Source organism: Montipora capricornis, chromosome 6, assembly GCF_036669925.1.
Source record: "Montipora capricornis isolate CH-2021 chromosome 6, ASM3666992v2, whole genome shotgun sequence".
Classification (NCBI taxonomy): Eukaryota; Metazoa; Cnidaria; class Anthozoa; order Scleractinia; family Acroporidae; genus Montipora; species Montipora capricornis.
The window spans coordinates 22230527-22246555 of NC_090888.1; the positions used below are offsets into that span (position 1 = coordinate 22230527).

The window sequence follows — 16029 nt, forward strand, 5'->3', positions numbered from 1 at the left end:
TGCATCAAAATCAAACACGGCAACTGCCATTCTACTCAAATGCTCAGACGAAGAGAATCTGAAACGAGTGCTTTAATTGGCCAGGCGCAACAAATTTCCTTGTGCTTATGCTGTGTTTTGTTTTCACACGACAGAAGCGAACACAAGCATAAGCGCAAGCACAAGGGAAAGGAAAAATTTTGATCCTTGTGCTTGTGCTTGCGCTTGTGCTTATGCTTGCCTCAATCCCGTTTTCACAGTGAAATAAGCACTCTTATGCTTGCGCTTATGCTTGCGTCGCCAGTGAAAACCAGGCTTAAAGAAACCAAGCCCTTGAAAACGAGGAAATAACTCTAATTATCCATGAGAGGCGCGGTGGCCTCGTGGTTAGTGTGCTCGACTCTGGATCGAGTTGTCCGGGTTCAGGGCCTGGCCGGGGACATTGTGTTGTGTTCTTGGGCAAGACACTTTACTCTCACGGTGCTTCTCTCCACCCAGGTGTATAAATGGGTACCGGCTAGGGGTGTAACGATACATCGAACTATTGATGTATCGCGATTGTAAGTGTTCCGATAGTAATAGATCAATACCAAGTTTAACTATCGATTTTCAAAAACAACCCAGACCTTGATTACATAAAATGAGGGTAATCTCAAGGAGAATGTTGCAGTTTTCATGGTCGTAACGAGGTGTATGGGATCACGGATCAAAGGTCTGAAAAGGGTCAGGATCAAGGATCACAGCCCGCTGGGATCTGGAATCAGAACGCGTAGGATCGGGATCAGCAGTATTTTTCATGGAATGAGGGATCAGGGATCAAATTTTTGCGGGTTCAGGGCCCAAAATTCTCATCATTTTTGGTATCGGGGTTCAAAATTGTGGAAAAAAATATGGGATCAGTTAAGAAAAAATATACCTCGTTATGACCCTGATTTTTACCATGGTAATCTAATCAGAATTGTTTGCAAGCCTTTCATACCCAAGTTCCTAATTTTCAATTGAGCAATCAGACGTTGGCTTTCAGAGGTGCAATTTGCTAGCAAACTGATGAGATTTAATGCGAGAAACATTAATCTCAGGCAAAGTTGATAACAAGCAGAAGGCACTTTATGACTGGATGTGTTACACATAACATACCGACCAGAATATGTCGTTCATGATGCGTTATCAACTACTTTTCATCAACTCTGGGGGAAACAATGGCAAACTGCAACGAAACTTTCAATGAATATGGATAAATGAACCAATTTTCCCCGAATCAAGATGACGATCTTAAAAAAGTAAGTTTGGCGACATAGCAACTGTCAGCTTATGCGGATGTGAAGTGCCATGCTTCAGGAGACTTGAAAGTGTCATCCATCTGCACTCTAAAATCTTGAAAGCCAGTGTAACCTGTGTCCGGAGGTCAGTTATGGCTGAGCAAGTGTGGATGTAGACAAACGGGAAGCCACCACAGTGTGGGTGGAACGTCATATAAATGTTTTTCACCACCGACAACGAACTTCCTGTGACATACCAGACGAAATGTGTAACCCCTGACACTGAGGTGCTCTGCAGGAAATGTTCACTGGAAAGCGACCCCTTCCCTCCCTCATGCACACCATACACTGTTTCCTAGAATCTACAAATAGTGGGCAATGAACAGTCTCAAAAGTCATTAATTGTTGAACATTCTCATTACTAGGGGGAGCATCTGCGGCAGGGAAATCACAGATGTTACGTACAAGCTCCTCCCTATAGGAGGCCAATGAGTAGCCGGGAGATCGCCTGAGAGCTTGATTTTCAGGGAACTTACGTTGTTGTTCCTTGAAAAGGATGAAGCTATTAACTACAGCCATATCAATTAGATGGAAAAATAAGGTTTTCCACCACCTCATGCACTTCTGCTGTACATTGTGGGTGGCAAGGATCTGATCAGATCCATCCACGGCATTCATGTATTGATTATACATGCAGAAAACCTCAGGCTGCGGGACTGAAGTGGTACTCCAGGTACCACCAGCCTTTCTCTTTTGGTTCACCTGGTTGGTCTGATTTGCATTGGCAGAGGTAGAAATCATTGACACTACCTTGTTGTCAACCCATTGCAATGCCAACACAGGTGCATCCCTCTCCCAACGCATAGTTCCCTTCAGCTTACCTTTGGCCCACTCCTTGCCTTTCTTCAAACTTGCCGGGAAGTCCCTTCTGCTATCTAAAATAGTACCGGTGAGAAGGGTTCCACACTCAAACAAGTGTTTGGCAAGGGTCATTGATGTATAGAAATTGTCAACAAATAAATGATACCCCTGGTTGAGATAGTTATGCATAAGGGTCATAACAACATCATACCCGAGGCCATGCTGACTAATTTCCCGCCCTGCCTGCTTACCTATGTAGATATTGAAATCTTGAACATAGGTGTTGGAGCTGTCGGCCAATACCCATAACTTTATCCCCCACTTAGTGGGCTTATCTTTTATATACTGACGGATGCCTGACCTGTGTCGGGACTTCACCATGCGCTCATCAATGGCGACATGTTGCCTCAGCTGGTGCAAGAGCTGGCATCTTGACTTAAAATACTGTACAAGAGCCTCTACTTTTCTTAACTTATTACCAGCAGGCTCGTTTAGGGGGTCCACGATGTGCAGGAAAGTCATAAGGGCTTGAAACCGCACCCTGGGCATAATTGATCGAGCCCAGAGGCCGTGGTACATTTACTAACATCCCCCACTACTCTAACTAGCCCAAAATAAATAAGGAGAGCCATGAGCCTACGGATTTCATGTGATGTTGTTGCCTGCCAGCTGCCATCCGGAAGTGTGTAACTTCTATATTCACCGGTAGCAATACAGATTTAAGCATAGGTGTTCGTATGCATAACTATACTATCGATCATTTCCCTGGTGAAAAACAGCTGGAAAAATTCTATAGCATTTACCATGCTGTTCCTGAGGAGTGGACCCTCAAGGTGAATGCCAGGTGGTCGAGCAGGGGTGAACTGGGGGTGGGGAAATTGAGGGGGGTTACCTAAATCTGGGTTATCATATGAGGAGAAAGTCGCTGCAGTAGGTGCAGCTGCCGGGGCCGCAGGAGCACGAACTGCAGGGCCTTTTCCTCGCTTGCCACCTGTACCTCTCCCTTTTCCTATCTGGGGGACTGCGGGTGATGCTGCGTGGGGTACGGTGCGACGTACAGCACTAGTTGTTGCACGGGTGGAATAAAATATCCCCACAGATACAGAAGAGGGCCCTGCAACACAGCTCTGTGCAGTGGTGGCCACTACAGGGGACATTATCTGACTTACAGAGGCCACCAACTGCCCAGCAGATGTTGAAGAAGTTGTAGTAGTAGAGGTGGAAACTACATTAGTTGACACACTTATCGTTGGAGTTGATTGATCGCCAATACTCTCGTCATCACTGAAAAGAAGAACGTTACACGTTACGAATTTGAAACAAATAAATCACAAAAGAATTCGTGGGTTGAAAAAAGTTACAGCAAAAATATCATAGGAATTTGTTTCACAAATGAAAAGAATACGTGGGTTGAAATAAGTTATACCAGAAACATCAGACGAACTTTATAATAAATATAAGCCTGTAAAATCATAGGAATTTTATAATCCCATAAAATATGCGACGGTTGAAGTTTCAGCAAAAACAAAAATATCACATTTCAATAACGATCAGAAACGACCGATTTTGAATTTTTCTCTCACTTCACTTCGCAAAAAGGGCTAAATTTAAAACCAAGGCTTCACATCTAAACGCACGAAACGCAACTTCATTCATATTAGACCGGAAACGACGATGCGTGCATGTGAATAGAACAAACAATCAGCTGTTTGTCTCCTGCTAGCATCGAACTACAAAACTGCAACGACATCTTTTTCACAAATAAAGGCATTTGACGAATAATATAAGGCTTTTATGTCGAAAACATTATTTGTGGATGAATTTCAAAAGAAAAAACATGGGTTTGTGTGTTTGAAGTGAAAGGAAACGAAATTTCATCGCATTTCAAGGCCGACCACGTGCTCTCTCGAAGCGAAGGTTCAAAATTTCACTACACAATCAAGCAATCGCTCACCTCGATTCGTCGCTTTCAGAGCATAATTGGCGATGCAAATCAAACTCCTCATCTTCTCCCATACCCAATGTGTCTTCGTCGACCTCTGATTCACCAAAAAACACATTCATTGCTTCTTCCATGGTGTAACTCGCTTGTCTCGAAGAAGATGCCATACTGCTGCAAGACAAGAACAGAGAGAAATGAATTCAAATCATCGTGGTGTCGCGAGATTGCTTTGTTGCTAAGTGAAACTCGGCCTGTGATTGGGTAATTACAATATCTCGTTAGTGACGAAATTTCGTAGCGATCCGAAGAATCTCCGATGAGTAACCCGATCTTTTCCAACGGATACGCCAGCGTATCTGTTTGAGGCCCCCCTGTGGGAAAAGAGTTTTAAGGAATCGGAGAACCTCTGCTTGTGGCTTGCACAGTGACACTTCGTTGGACAAGTGTATCATCTGAAGAACCTTTGAAGTAGTGAGATTCATTTTGTCGAAGAGATCATCCACGTCGTCTTTGCGGCAGTCTTGCCATAACTCTTTAAATCTACCAGCAAACATCCCGATCTTGATCTCACTTAGTGAGATGGACGGCTTTGCAATGAGTTCCGTCTTAGCTACGCTTACCAATATGTTTTCTAGTGAAGCAGGGGTTGGAATTCGAGACACACCATATTCTGACAAGAACTCAAACGGGAAATGACTCATCTCTGGAAAAACTCCAACGTGGCTAAGTGATTTTGACATCTCAAGGGTACTCTTTAAACGCAAGAAAACGTACTCTGCTACGTGTGCAAGAAGATCAGCAATGTAGTCTTCTCCAGTCAAACATTCTTTACCAGCCAGGAGAGCAGTTACAAACGCTTTGCTGACATCAGTGGGGAACATACCTGTCAGCAGGAAACAATGACTCAGGATTCTGCCAATCACCTGGTGCTTGCTTTCATTGACATCAGGTCCAACCCTAGGGACGAAGAATTTCTCTAGGGCCCTTTCCCAAAACAATGAAAATACTTTGCGTTTGACGCCTTCCATGTCCAGGCCTCGTTCACCCTCTAGGGAAAATTTCATTGAGCAGTAATCTACACCTGGGTTCCTCTTGTACAACTGAAGGATGTCATCCAGTACGTTACTTCTAGAAATAGTGATTTCCTTGACCTCGCAAACGTCATATAACTCATCATGGAGTTTTGCACGCCGCTCCGTCAGAGTCTAAATAAAAAGGTAAAAAAGGAAAGAGAGAACGATTAATTTCCTGTCCTCTGCACATGCACGTGTTGTTCATTTACGAGACACTCAGACTGGGCGAAGATTTGGGAAAGAGATTCTACGTAATTTTCAGGATAAAAGGATGGTGTAATTCAGAAGTTCTTATCCCAGATTATAACTGACTGTTCAGTGCCCAGAGTGATCTACCAGCCATTGCATGTCTCACGGTCTTGTCAAGACTATTTTCTGTATTTTAATCAATAACCTTTCCAACTGAAAAGAAGCTCCAAAGGACACTATCCCCTCTCTGGACCAGCGCATGACAGCCGGTATAACCGACTTCATTTGATATTTTTGCTAAGGACAGAAGACGTGTGAAGGCCGAGCACTTGAAATTATTTGATGAATTCACCATAATTATAGAATGTGAAAAAAGCTGCCTTCCTCTCGCATGGCTAATATTCCGAGGAGGCGAAGCCTGAAAATATGGTGGAACAAATCAAAAATTCATATTAATCAAAGGTAAGCCTACAATGCATGCGCATAACCGAGATATAACAGGAGCTTACCTTGATTGATCATCCAACAGGCTCCCCACAGCTAAATGGGCATTTTCCTCGAGCTGAATCGTGTTGCTTTGCCAGGGCTTAATTTTGTGCATGGCCGCTTGGGTTTGGAATTGTCTGAATTCTTTTGTAAGAACTCTAATAGCTTTCTCCCTTGTTTTCTTCTGTTTTTTCGTCCGGCAATCTCTTCTCTGCGAAGGCTTTCAGAGAAAAAGCTTCACCGAGTTTTAAACCCAGTTCCTTTAGTGTCGATTGGGTACTGTATTGAACAGCCGCACAGTCGAACTGAAAATCAGCAAATATGATAGAAAGTGTAAGATCAGTATTTTTCCTATTTATACTACGAGTAAGCATTAAAATTATTGGGTCCTTACTTACATGATGGGGGCGGTTTCAGTTTAGCTAATACAATGAAAATAACTTTTTTGAACAAAAAAGAAATGGCAGGGCATCTTATGACACCCCCCCCTCCCCCGTAGTCAGTTGTTGTTGTTTCAGTAAAATTATACCAAACGTAATTTGTAAAAGAGATAGTGAGTTTCTAATAAAACCAGAATTTAGATAGAACTTACAGAAGGCTGGTGGGCATAGCAAATATAAAATAATATTAAAACAAAGAATGAAAACTCTCATACACAGCAACTTATTGTTTAGATTTCTTTATTGCAGTAGATAAAATAAATCTGTTTGAAAACGATTATGCAAGTTCGATAACTGATCGTGGAGTGTGTAACCACAAATAATTGACAAACTAAACGTAGTTATGGTTGGTAACTCAGTCAACTGAAGTCAAACAAACGCAGTAAAACTAAAGAAAATAATACAATCACACAGTGCAAGAACACTAAGAAGTAAAAAAAGCTAAATATGCAAAAGACTAACCTTCTCAAGCCCTTTACAATACACCGTGGAAAGTAACAAAAATGATTAACTAAATGCCCAGAAATAGACAAAACAAACACACTGTCATGAAATTTTTTCTGTGTTTATTTTTTCCTCAGTACACCTTTTAGCTGTTGTAGATCGTTAGGATTACAGTAATTATTGTAAAGTGTTATCCTAATTCCTTGGAGTATAGTGCATTACCTGTCTAAAGGTTAATGACCCTTTTTACGTGTTGTGATTAATTATAAATTACGTAAAATGCATCGTCCAAGTGGTAATTGAACGAATTAGTGTAACTCCATATATGCGTGTAAACGACAGGAGCGTTGCCAGTTGCCAGTTGGAAAAGGCACGTCAAGAGAATAGTTGAAGTTGAAGAAATGATGACGAGGAGTTCCAGAATCACTGTTAAATACATAGGAGCCGCGTCGGAGCAACAAAGACAAAATCATTTTAATCCCTTTGTCAGTGGCGGCAGAAGCAAATATTTAACTGTTGAATGTTAAGTGAAGAGGTGCAAGGTAAAAACAAAGAAAGAAGGAAAGAGACATAAGGGAACCTAACTGCTATAGGATAGAGGAGGAGAGACGGAAAAAGGAAACTTATTAATACCAAAGAAAAGACTGAAGCGTGCTTTGAGACATAAAGGCATCATGAAGAGTTATGAGGTTAAATAGAATCGTAAAGTAACATTCCGTAAATAATTAAGTTTTCTCCTTTATTGTTACCGTTTTTGAACTTAAAAGTCTTAAAAGTACTTTGGATTTAAGTGTTGTACTAAGGCCTGGGCAAACGGCTTCAACAATTGCTTCAACATCCGTGCAATTTTTTTGAATGGTGTTGAACAATGTTAAACGATGTTGACTGCCGGGGTGGGCAAACGGTTTCAACACATCAACGTTTGATTCGCGACAAGCTTCATGAGAGGCCTGGTATTTAGTTTCAGGCTACAGCGGCGGTTGTTACTATGGATACGGACACGGATACGTCATGGAGAGACCGATTAGTGCTCACGCTCATACCCAACAATGTTCAAAGAGGGGGACGAACGGCTTCAACTTCGCGAAGACAAAAGATATGTTGAATGGTCGTTGAAGCAAAGTTTAAATGCTCCTAAACTCATTCAAAATCGATGCAACTTCGTTTCAACACATTTCAACATGGCTGAAAGAGGGAGGCAAACGGGTTCAACATTGTTGTTCAACAAAATCCAATGGATGTTGAAGCAAATGTTGAAGCCGTTTGCCCAGGCCTTCAGTTTACGGATCAGTTGAGAGTTTGTTCAAATTTTAAAACTTAATTTTAGGATGAACTTAGTATTACTTTTTCTTCAGGTTCTTTTTTCTATTGGGTATACTTTATTAAAAATATCGTTAATTAGTACATGGTAGTGTGTTGCGAGATCGAGGGAATGGGTTGATGTTTTCTTTGACTTATTTATTTTTGGTGTTTTCTATCACTTCTGCCTTCTGTGCTGTATTCCCCCAGGGAATTCCCTCGACTATCGTCAAACGTGCTACAAAAGGTTGAACAACACTAACCGTGCTACGCAAACCTACCGATCACGATCCTGAAGGTTCGAAAGGATAACCAGCTGATTTCTACTGGAAGTTGCTGTGCATCATGGGTTGAAAATTCAGGGGAAGTAACTCCAATCCCCCTGCTTAAAATCCACGCGCGGATAAAATTTGTATACAATGTTCCCACAGACGAATTTTAACCGCAAATTTCGCTTTTGATGGAGTTCTGGGTTTCTCTGTGGGCTGTATGATAATTGCACGAGATAAAAAGAGCCATGGCATACCCTAGCCTGAAGCTAGGCTGTATAAATCACCTGCTGTGTACACAAATTCATTCGTAGTTACGGTTTGGTTGAACCGAAGAATTTTACTGAGCCTCAATATAACCCATCAAGTATTTCCCTTGTCTGTGAGTGCATTTAATTAACAGAAGAACGCTTAATACAGTTGCTGAAATAAAGAAGTAAGTGAAATCTGGAATATCTATCCTGGAGTTTACGACCAATGTACTAAATATTAACTGGCAAACATTTCTTCAATTGCCGGCGTCAAAATTGTCTCTGTTCTTGCTAAAAACGTTAAGTTGAGTTCCACTGCAAGTAAGTCCTGTCATAGCAGACTAGGTACAGCGCAAAATCGTTCATTATGCTGTGAAAAAGAAGTCTCAATTTCACACTAATAGTACCAAAAAAAGATAAAAGTTAAAAGTCAATTCCTGAGGGCCCTGGCCAAACGAAACGCAAGTCATCGCAAGTCGACGCAAGTTTTGTAACTTGCGCTGATTTGCATACCATTTGGCCACCCACTTGCATTCACGTGTGAAGACTTGCGACGACTTGCGTTTGATTTGAACATGTTCAAATTTTGGACGCCCAACTTGCCCAAACCTTTTAGCCAATCTGATGCCGCTGTTTGAGCGGGAATCTCAAACTATTTCGCGCCTTTCGCGCTTTCCCTTTTGACAAGATGGCTTCTGTCACCGAGCAAAATTCGGAAAACTTAAGCCCCGAAGAGCTAAAAGAAAACAAGGATAGGGAGTTAGAAAAACATAAGAAAAAGGAAAACCATAATAGGAGACCCAGTAGCGGTGGAAGTATAAGCAGCAGCTACAGTGAAAGTAGCAGCTCTTCCGAGTCTGAGCCTAGGAAAAAGAAAAAAAACAAAAATTCTCGCAAGAAAAACAAGTTGGTTCCAAAGAAGAAGTCTTTTGGACGGAAAAAATGGAAAAGTGAAGAAATCTTTACTTTGATTGAGCTTTACGAGGCGAGGCCCTGTCTTTGGGATATCTCCTCGTCATTGTACCACGACAGAGAGGCGACGAGCAAAGTCAAGAATGACATCGAGGTAGGTTGTAACATTTTTTAACCTCGTTGACAACCGGAAATGTCTTGTTGTTTTCCGCGATATAAATAATGCATGATTCACGTGATTTATATTAAAAATGATGGAAGTACGGCACCACGTATCATGAATCCTGTCTTGTAAATGTATTTTCTGATATTTTTCTAAGAAATGCTGCAATATAAAAGGCACACTGCCAATTTTATTTAATTTTTCGTGGTTTTAACCTTCAAGATCTTATTGAAGCAAGTTTGAACGTTCACTGTAAAAGATTGTGTTGTCTCTAGCAGCGACCAGTACTGAAACCCGGAAAACTACTGGTCGCTGCGGGTGAGTGGTACTATGATCTTGAGCTCATTTTCTTCAGAGATTCTCTTTCTTTCCTTCGATTCCTTTTTGATGGCTTTATTCTGAAGACAAACACCAGTGTTTTTTAGGACTTCTTACAAAACGAAACAAATGAATCGGAGAAATGATACTCGCATTTTAATACAGGAAAATTTAAGCAATATATGCCCCTGAAAAATTCAGGTGAATTCTTCGATGAATCCATGACCTATTCAACGTCGGTGTAGTGCTCTTAACAAAATTTATGATATTGGAATGAACTATTGTCTCGGCAAGCAGGTTAAAATGTTTGATACTTTTTTGTCTCCAGTCATGGCTTCTCTTTATCCTTCCTTGAATAAACGTGACAACTGCGTTGCTTGCTTTTTTCAGGTGTATACATGTATGAAACCACCTTATTCTTACTTTACTTTTCATTTATGCTAACTTGTTACAATAATTATTATTCATCACAGAAAGAACTTGACAGAGACTGGTCAGAGATCAATTCCTAATTGGTCTCCCTTAGGGCAACCCCGGGGCAAAATTTGCGGAAAATTAACAACACCAAATCAGGACAGGGTACTGATGAGTTATTTAAGCCTTCATGGATTTTTTTCAAGTCCATGCAATTTTTAGTACCAGTTATGGAGGCACAGCACAATAGTCGAGATAATATGGGAACTCCAAAGAAGGAATCCCCGGCCATGGATATGCACTCTACCAGCAGGAAACAGCCAAGGAAGAATTCTATGTCAGAAGAGGTTAAAACAAGTTTGATGAAGGAATGTTTAAATGTAATGAAGACACCTGCCTCACACCCTCCAGTTGACTCCATGGAACAAGTATTTGGAAATCTTGTAACACAGAAACTTTGTTTGCTTGATCCTTATAATAAGATGGTGGCTCAGCGGAGAATAATGGAGGTGCTATTTGACCAGGAGTTTGCCCAGTTTGGGACTCAAAAGGATCTTTCTGGAGATCATTCCCATTTTTCCTTGCCACAGCCAAACCTCCAGCAGCTTCATCCTCAAGCTCCTACTTTTGAGATGCCAGGTTCACAAAATTACTACAACTTTTAAGTTTCTGATTCTCATGTTTTTCAATTTGAAAAAAAACATTTGTTTGTCTTTACTGTTGGTTAATTTTCTTAACTAATCTTAAATTTAGTATTCATGGTTTAAAGGTGTGAATTATTTTAAATAGGTTTGTACAAAAATTTTTAAAACCAAAAGGTTTTAAATTGAAAAGCATTTTGGATGTCCAACATCCCTCTTCAGCTTTAAACTCAAAAAAATGTGAATTTAGCAAGTGATAAATTAGTATGGTTCATGAAGATTTTTTCCTCCCAATGTGCAAAGCCTCCTTCCTTTAATTTGGAAAGACCAGGTGGTGTCAAGAATTGAAAATTACCCTTCAGCTTTGTATGTTTCCAACTCATTTTAATGGGAGACATCGGAGTTATTGTGCAGCATCTCAAGTTGTCATTTATTCTCATCAACATAGCCGACACCATATCCATGGGGTTAATCAGTCATTATTATTGTTTACATGTTGTATTTACATAACACTGAGTAGCAGTTCAATTTTTAACCAAGGATGGCTGTTTGTCTTCCAAAACAAGTTTTTAACTGTCTGTTTTTATCAACAAATAATTTCTTACGTTAGATGTCATTTTGTACACTTGTTTGTATAATATTGAAACACAAATGCATGTATGTCACTGAAGCTTTCACAACACCAGAATCTAACACCAGACAGTCTTTATTCCCAGTTTTAACATGACAGCATGGTAACCATGTTTGTTGCTGGAATCATTATATTATATTTTTACCTAGAAACCTGTTTTTATGCTAAGCCAAACACTTTCTTTTCTTTGTTTCTGGCACAATGGGTGAGAATTCATAATGGATCATTGACTCAGAGGTAAATTTCAATTTGCTTGAATAAAAAGAACTTGTTTTAAAAATGTGTTTGTTTCTTAACAGATGAAACCTTTAATCAAATAATCTTTGACCACTGCCATGGCACAGCACCTTCTCTAACAAAGTATTCTGTAAAAATATCCCTTACTGCTTTGGAATATGTGCTGCTGTTATGACCAGACCTAGATGACGTCATTGGCAGCAATGATGTGCATGGCTTGTCTGTCTGCTCTCTCCAACAACCCCTGATCACATCTCCTGTTACACGGTCATCCCTATCCACCAGATCATGTGGACAGTATGTGGAGCTTGATATTAGACTATTGTGCAGTATCAAGCAGGCAAGTGTGATATCAGTGACATAATCAGGATCAAGTGCCATAGGTCTGACGAGAACCATCCATCGATTGGCCAAGATGCCAAAAAGGTTTTCCACAAGCCGTCTTGCACGACTATGCCTAAAATTATTAAGTTAATGGTAAAGGCAATATTAGTTACCAGTAACATGAGAGACCAAAAAACAGTTGCTCTCGTATTGTGTTTTACACTTGTTTTGAGGAGCACTTGCGTTTGTTAGGTTGTTGAAGCACCAAACAGTGAACAAAATGTTATGCACTAACATGCACATCTATCAGTATTGCTTTATTAATGCTCACCAATCAGTTTGCATACTTCCACCAAAACAAAATATTTGATTGGCTCTTGCAAAACCCTATTGTTTACCAATCAAGCTAAGAGCAAGAATTCTGCGAGTAAATTGCACTGGATTAACTATTTTTGCACTGAATTAACACTTTTTGCATTGTGTTTACATAAAGCATCACTGCTGTTAGCCAACCAGAATTAAGTAATTTAATCATGTATTTTATTAAGTCTGTAAAAGTGAGAAATTCTTTCCTTTCTCTTCGAGGATATCATTTTTGAATACCAAATTTCTCATACTTGCCTGTAATTAAAAATTCGCTTGTCAGGTGTTAACCCTCTTTGGGCGTATGGCTTTAACAAAAATTCGCGCATACCAAATGCATCATCTCCGAGTAGGACGAATGGTACTTTGTCCTTGCCAAAAGGGAGTGGACGTGGATTGGGAAGTTGAAGAGAACTATTTTCTAAGGAATTTAGCAGACCACAGTTGTTCCATACACCACCATCAGAAACTCTTCCGTTTGTGCCAACATCAGCATAGAGGCATTGATATTTGGGACCGGCTACGGCCATAAGCACAATAGAGTGTGACTTCTTGTAGTTAAAGAAATATGATCCTGATCGAGGGGGTGGTCGCAGGACAATATGCTTGCCATCTACAGCACCGATGCAATTAGGGAATTGCCATCTCTCTTCAAAACGATGGGCAATTTGTAGCCATTCTTCCTCAGTAATTGAGGTTGGAGATTTCAAGTACTTCTCCCTAAAACACTTGAAAATAATCTGGCAAACTTCTCTAACAATGCTGGAAATCGTCGCTCTGCCCATACGAAACTGGAAAGACAAGGATCGGAAAGTCTCGCCACTCGCCAGAAATCGTATTGTTAATGTCAGCCTTTCAGCTGCTGATATCGTTTTATGGCCACCAATGACTTGTTTTCTCGAGATGTGAGGTTCCAAGACACGTAAGATCGTCAGAAACTGATTATAGTTCATAGGCATCATTTCGCGATAGCCACTGAGATCTTCTGTCCTCAGTTCCTTTACAATGTTACAGAAGTAACCTTTCTCTTCCCTTCGTTTGATCCATTTCCTTGTTTTCCCTCTCTTCTTTTTGTTCTCTTCTTCGTCACAAATAAGCAGTACAAGCATAGAGGCTGCAGTTTTTCGTTTTCTTTCGGCAAACATTTTGGCGAAGAATCATTTCAAGGGAAAGGAATTGAAACAAATCTCGATCTCGCGTAATTGGTAATTGCGTGAGCTTTTAGGACGTCTTTATTAAACTTTGGACCGAAAGAAAATAATGTATAATAGAGCCTTGCAGACCTATAAATCATAGAGTACGAGCGCGTTATATTCTTAACTTCTTTACAGAACGGAATCTAATTGTGGCTGCGAGGATGTTTACAACGAGTTCGCATCAATTTTATTGGCTGGACAGTCAATGGAAGTAAATTCCTTCCATACCGGAAGCAAAAAGAAAGTATATTGAATCCACGAAAAAGAACACTGCACGTTCTTTCACTGGAAAGGCAAAAAGAAAGTATATTAAATCTACGAAAAAGAACACTGCACGCTCTTTCACGTTCTTCCACTGGATCCTCGTTGTTCGAGAAGCCCTTCTGCTACTTTTGCAAAGAACTTGCGCTCAACTTGCGTTTCGTTTGGCCACCCTATCGCAAGTGAATGCAAGTCTTTGCAAGTGAGAACTTGCGTCGACTTGCGATGACTTGCGTTTCGTTTGGCCAGGGCTTTAAGGTTTATAAAAGATCATATCCACGAGTATCCCACGAGATGTTCACCCTGAAAGTAAACACAAGCAAGCCACAACAGCCGGGCGCGTTTGTTACTGAACACCAAACAGAAAAATCAGCTGTCCTTCGAAAGAAAGTTGTAATTACTTTTCCATCAGTCTTAGGATTAGAACTTGATGAAAGAAAAATAACTCTGGATACTTCCGGACCACCACAAATGTTTTACAAAAGGAAAAATAAATCTTGAGTAAACTCAGCGTGGTCAGAACACTTTGAAAACTTCAATTCTGCAGGTTCCCGTTTGTCATCAACAACCAACAAAACTCGAGTGCAAATTCGATTGCAGCAACCAAACAAAAGCTTCTCCGCATTAATCTACTCAGATGGAAATCTTAAAAACAGCAGCTGAAGCGGGAATTCGGGAAACGTACTCGCATTCAAGTCAGGAAATGCTGGAGCCAGAGGCATTCTTTCCAGTTGCCAAAGATGCGACGTTAGTTCGCGTAGCACAGCTCGCCGTCTTGGAACTACTAAAACAACCAGATGGAACCAGATATGTAAAGTGGCTGATAAAAATGTTCAACGGGATCCAGCAACAGTTCAAAAAATCTTTAAGGCAAAGAATGTCTAGTGTTCCAGCTAGCCTTGTCGACAAAGAAGAAGAAAACTGAATAAGCTATCCAAGTATCTTTCAGCTAATAAAACACGTTCGGCGACCGTAGTTCGACATCTTCGAATGGGTTCAGATCAGAGAAAGGGCAGATGGCGGCGCAGATATGGCTAAAAACTGATGTTGAACAAATTCATTTCGCTTTCGACGCGAATCATACGCGAAACGCTCACGAATCAATGGACCCCTGCTGTGTTTGCGAGTCGTATGCTGATTGGCTTGAATTTGACGAGCTGTCAAATAGAGATCAGCTGGAAACAGGCACAAGAATCTTGATCTGGCTCCGGTTGCTCGAAGCATGGTTAGCGCTAACCAGTGATAAATGCCATGGAAACCTATAGGTTTTGATATCTCTTAACCAACGGTGAGCGCTAACCAGTCTTCGAGCAACTGTCCCCTGGTACCTAAGATTAAAACTGACTACAGTTACATAGCGCTTGGAATGATGAAGAGTTTAGTCTGAAAAACGAATTTTTGATGCCAGTGTTGTTTTACTCTAACCTGTGTGGGGTCTATCACGTTTTACTGACACCAAAAGACATTTCATTCAAACTGATTAAATAGATTACAAAATGTAAACAATACATGAATTAAGTTATAAACTTTCATGTTCTCACCTTCTCTGCTCTTAACCTCTCTTAACCTCTCTACTACGTCCTCTGTAACCCCTCTTTTTGATAGAAACTCACATACCTTGTAAAGTGAACACATGCTCAGTATTTTAGGATGCTCAAACCAGTGTTAACACTGTCAACAAACTGTACTATTTCAAACGATTGAATCTACGAAACTGTGGAACGACTGGACACTTCAATGAAGTTCCTTTCCTTTCCTTTCGCTGACGTGACGTAATAGGTTACCACGGCAACCAAAAATTCAATTTAAAACATCCCATGTTTTGTCTTATAACGCTTATATCTCAAAAAGGAACTCGGTGACTCCTGCTTAAGTGATCAGCAGGCTAAGACGAAAATCTCCACCAAGTTCGAAAAAATTCTGTCGGGCGGATTCAAAGCCACCTTGAAATTTCCCAGTTGTGAAGGTGGCTATGAATCTGCTCCAGAGAATTTTTTATGACTTTCTAACCCCCATCATGTTAGTTAGCTAGTTATTGAGTTAGACTTTTAATCCCTTTGAATTTTGGACTAAAAAT

The 16029-nt window shown here is 40.5% G+C and overlaps 1 protein-coding gene and 1 pseudogene across 1 annotated transcript; one reads left to right on the forward strand and one right to left on the reverse strand.

Annotated features, from left to right (window-relative positions):
* Positions 1-1463: 1463 nt before the first annotated feature.
* On the reverse strand, positions 1464-4208 carry LOC138053431 (piggyBac transposable element-derived protein 4-like; annotated as a pseudogene).
* A 4972-nt stretch (positions 4209-9180) lies between these two features.
* Positions 9181-10397, forward strand: LOC138053432 (corepressor interacting with RBPJ 1-like). Its single transcript, XM_068900072.1, has 2 exons — positions 9181-9558; positions 10359-10397. Exons 1-2 carry the CDS (start codon positions 9181-9183, stop codon positions 10395-10397), a joined length of 417 nt encoding a protein of 138 aa, XP_068756173.1.
* The last annotated feature ends 5632 nt before the right edge of the window (positions 10398-16029 follow it).

Bases quoted from the DNA above. Each gene is read 5' to 3' on its own strand.
- LOC138053432 (XM_068900072.1), top strand. From the start codon at position 9,181: ATGGCTTCTGTCACCGAGCAAAATTCGGAAAACTTAAGCCCCGAAGAG. The intron at 9,559-10,358 runs GTAGGTTGTAAC...TATTCATCACAG, and splicing joins AAGTCAAGAATGACATCGAG to AAAGAACTTGACAGAGACTG.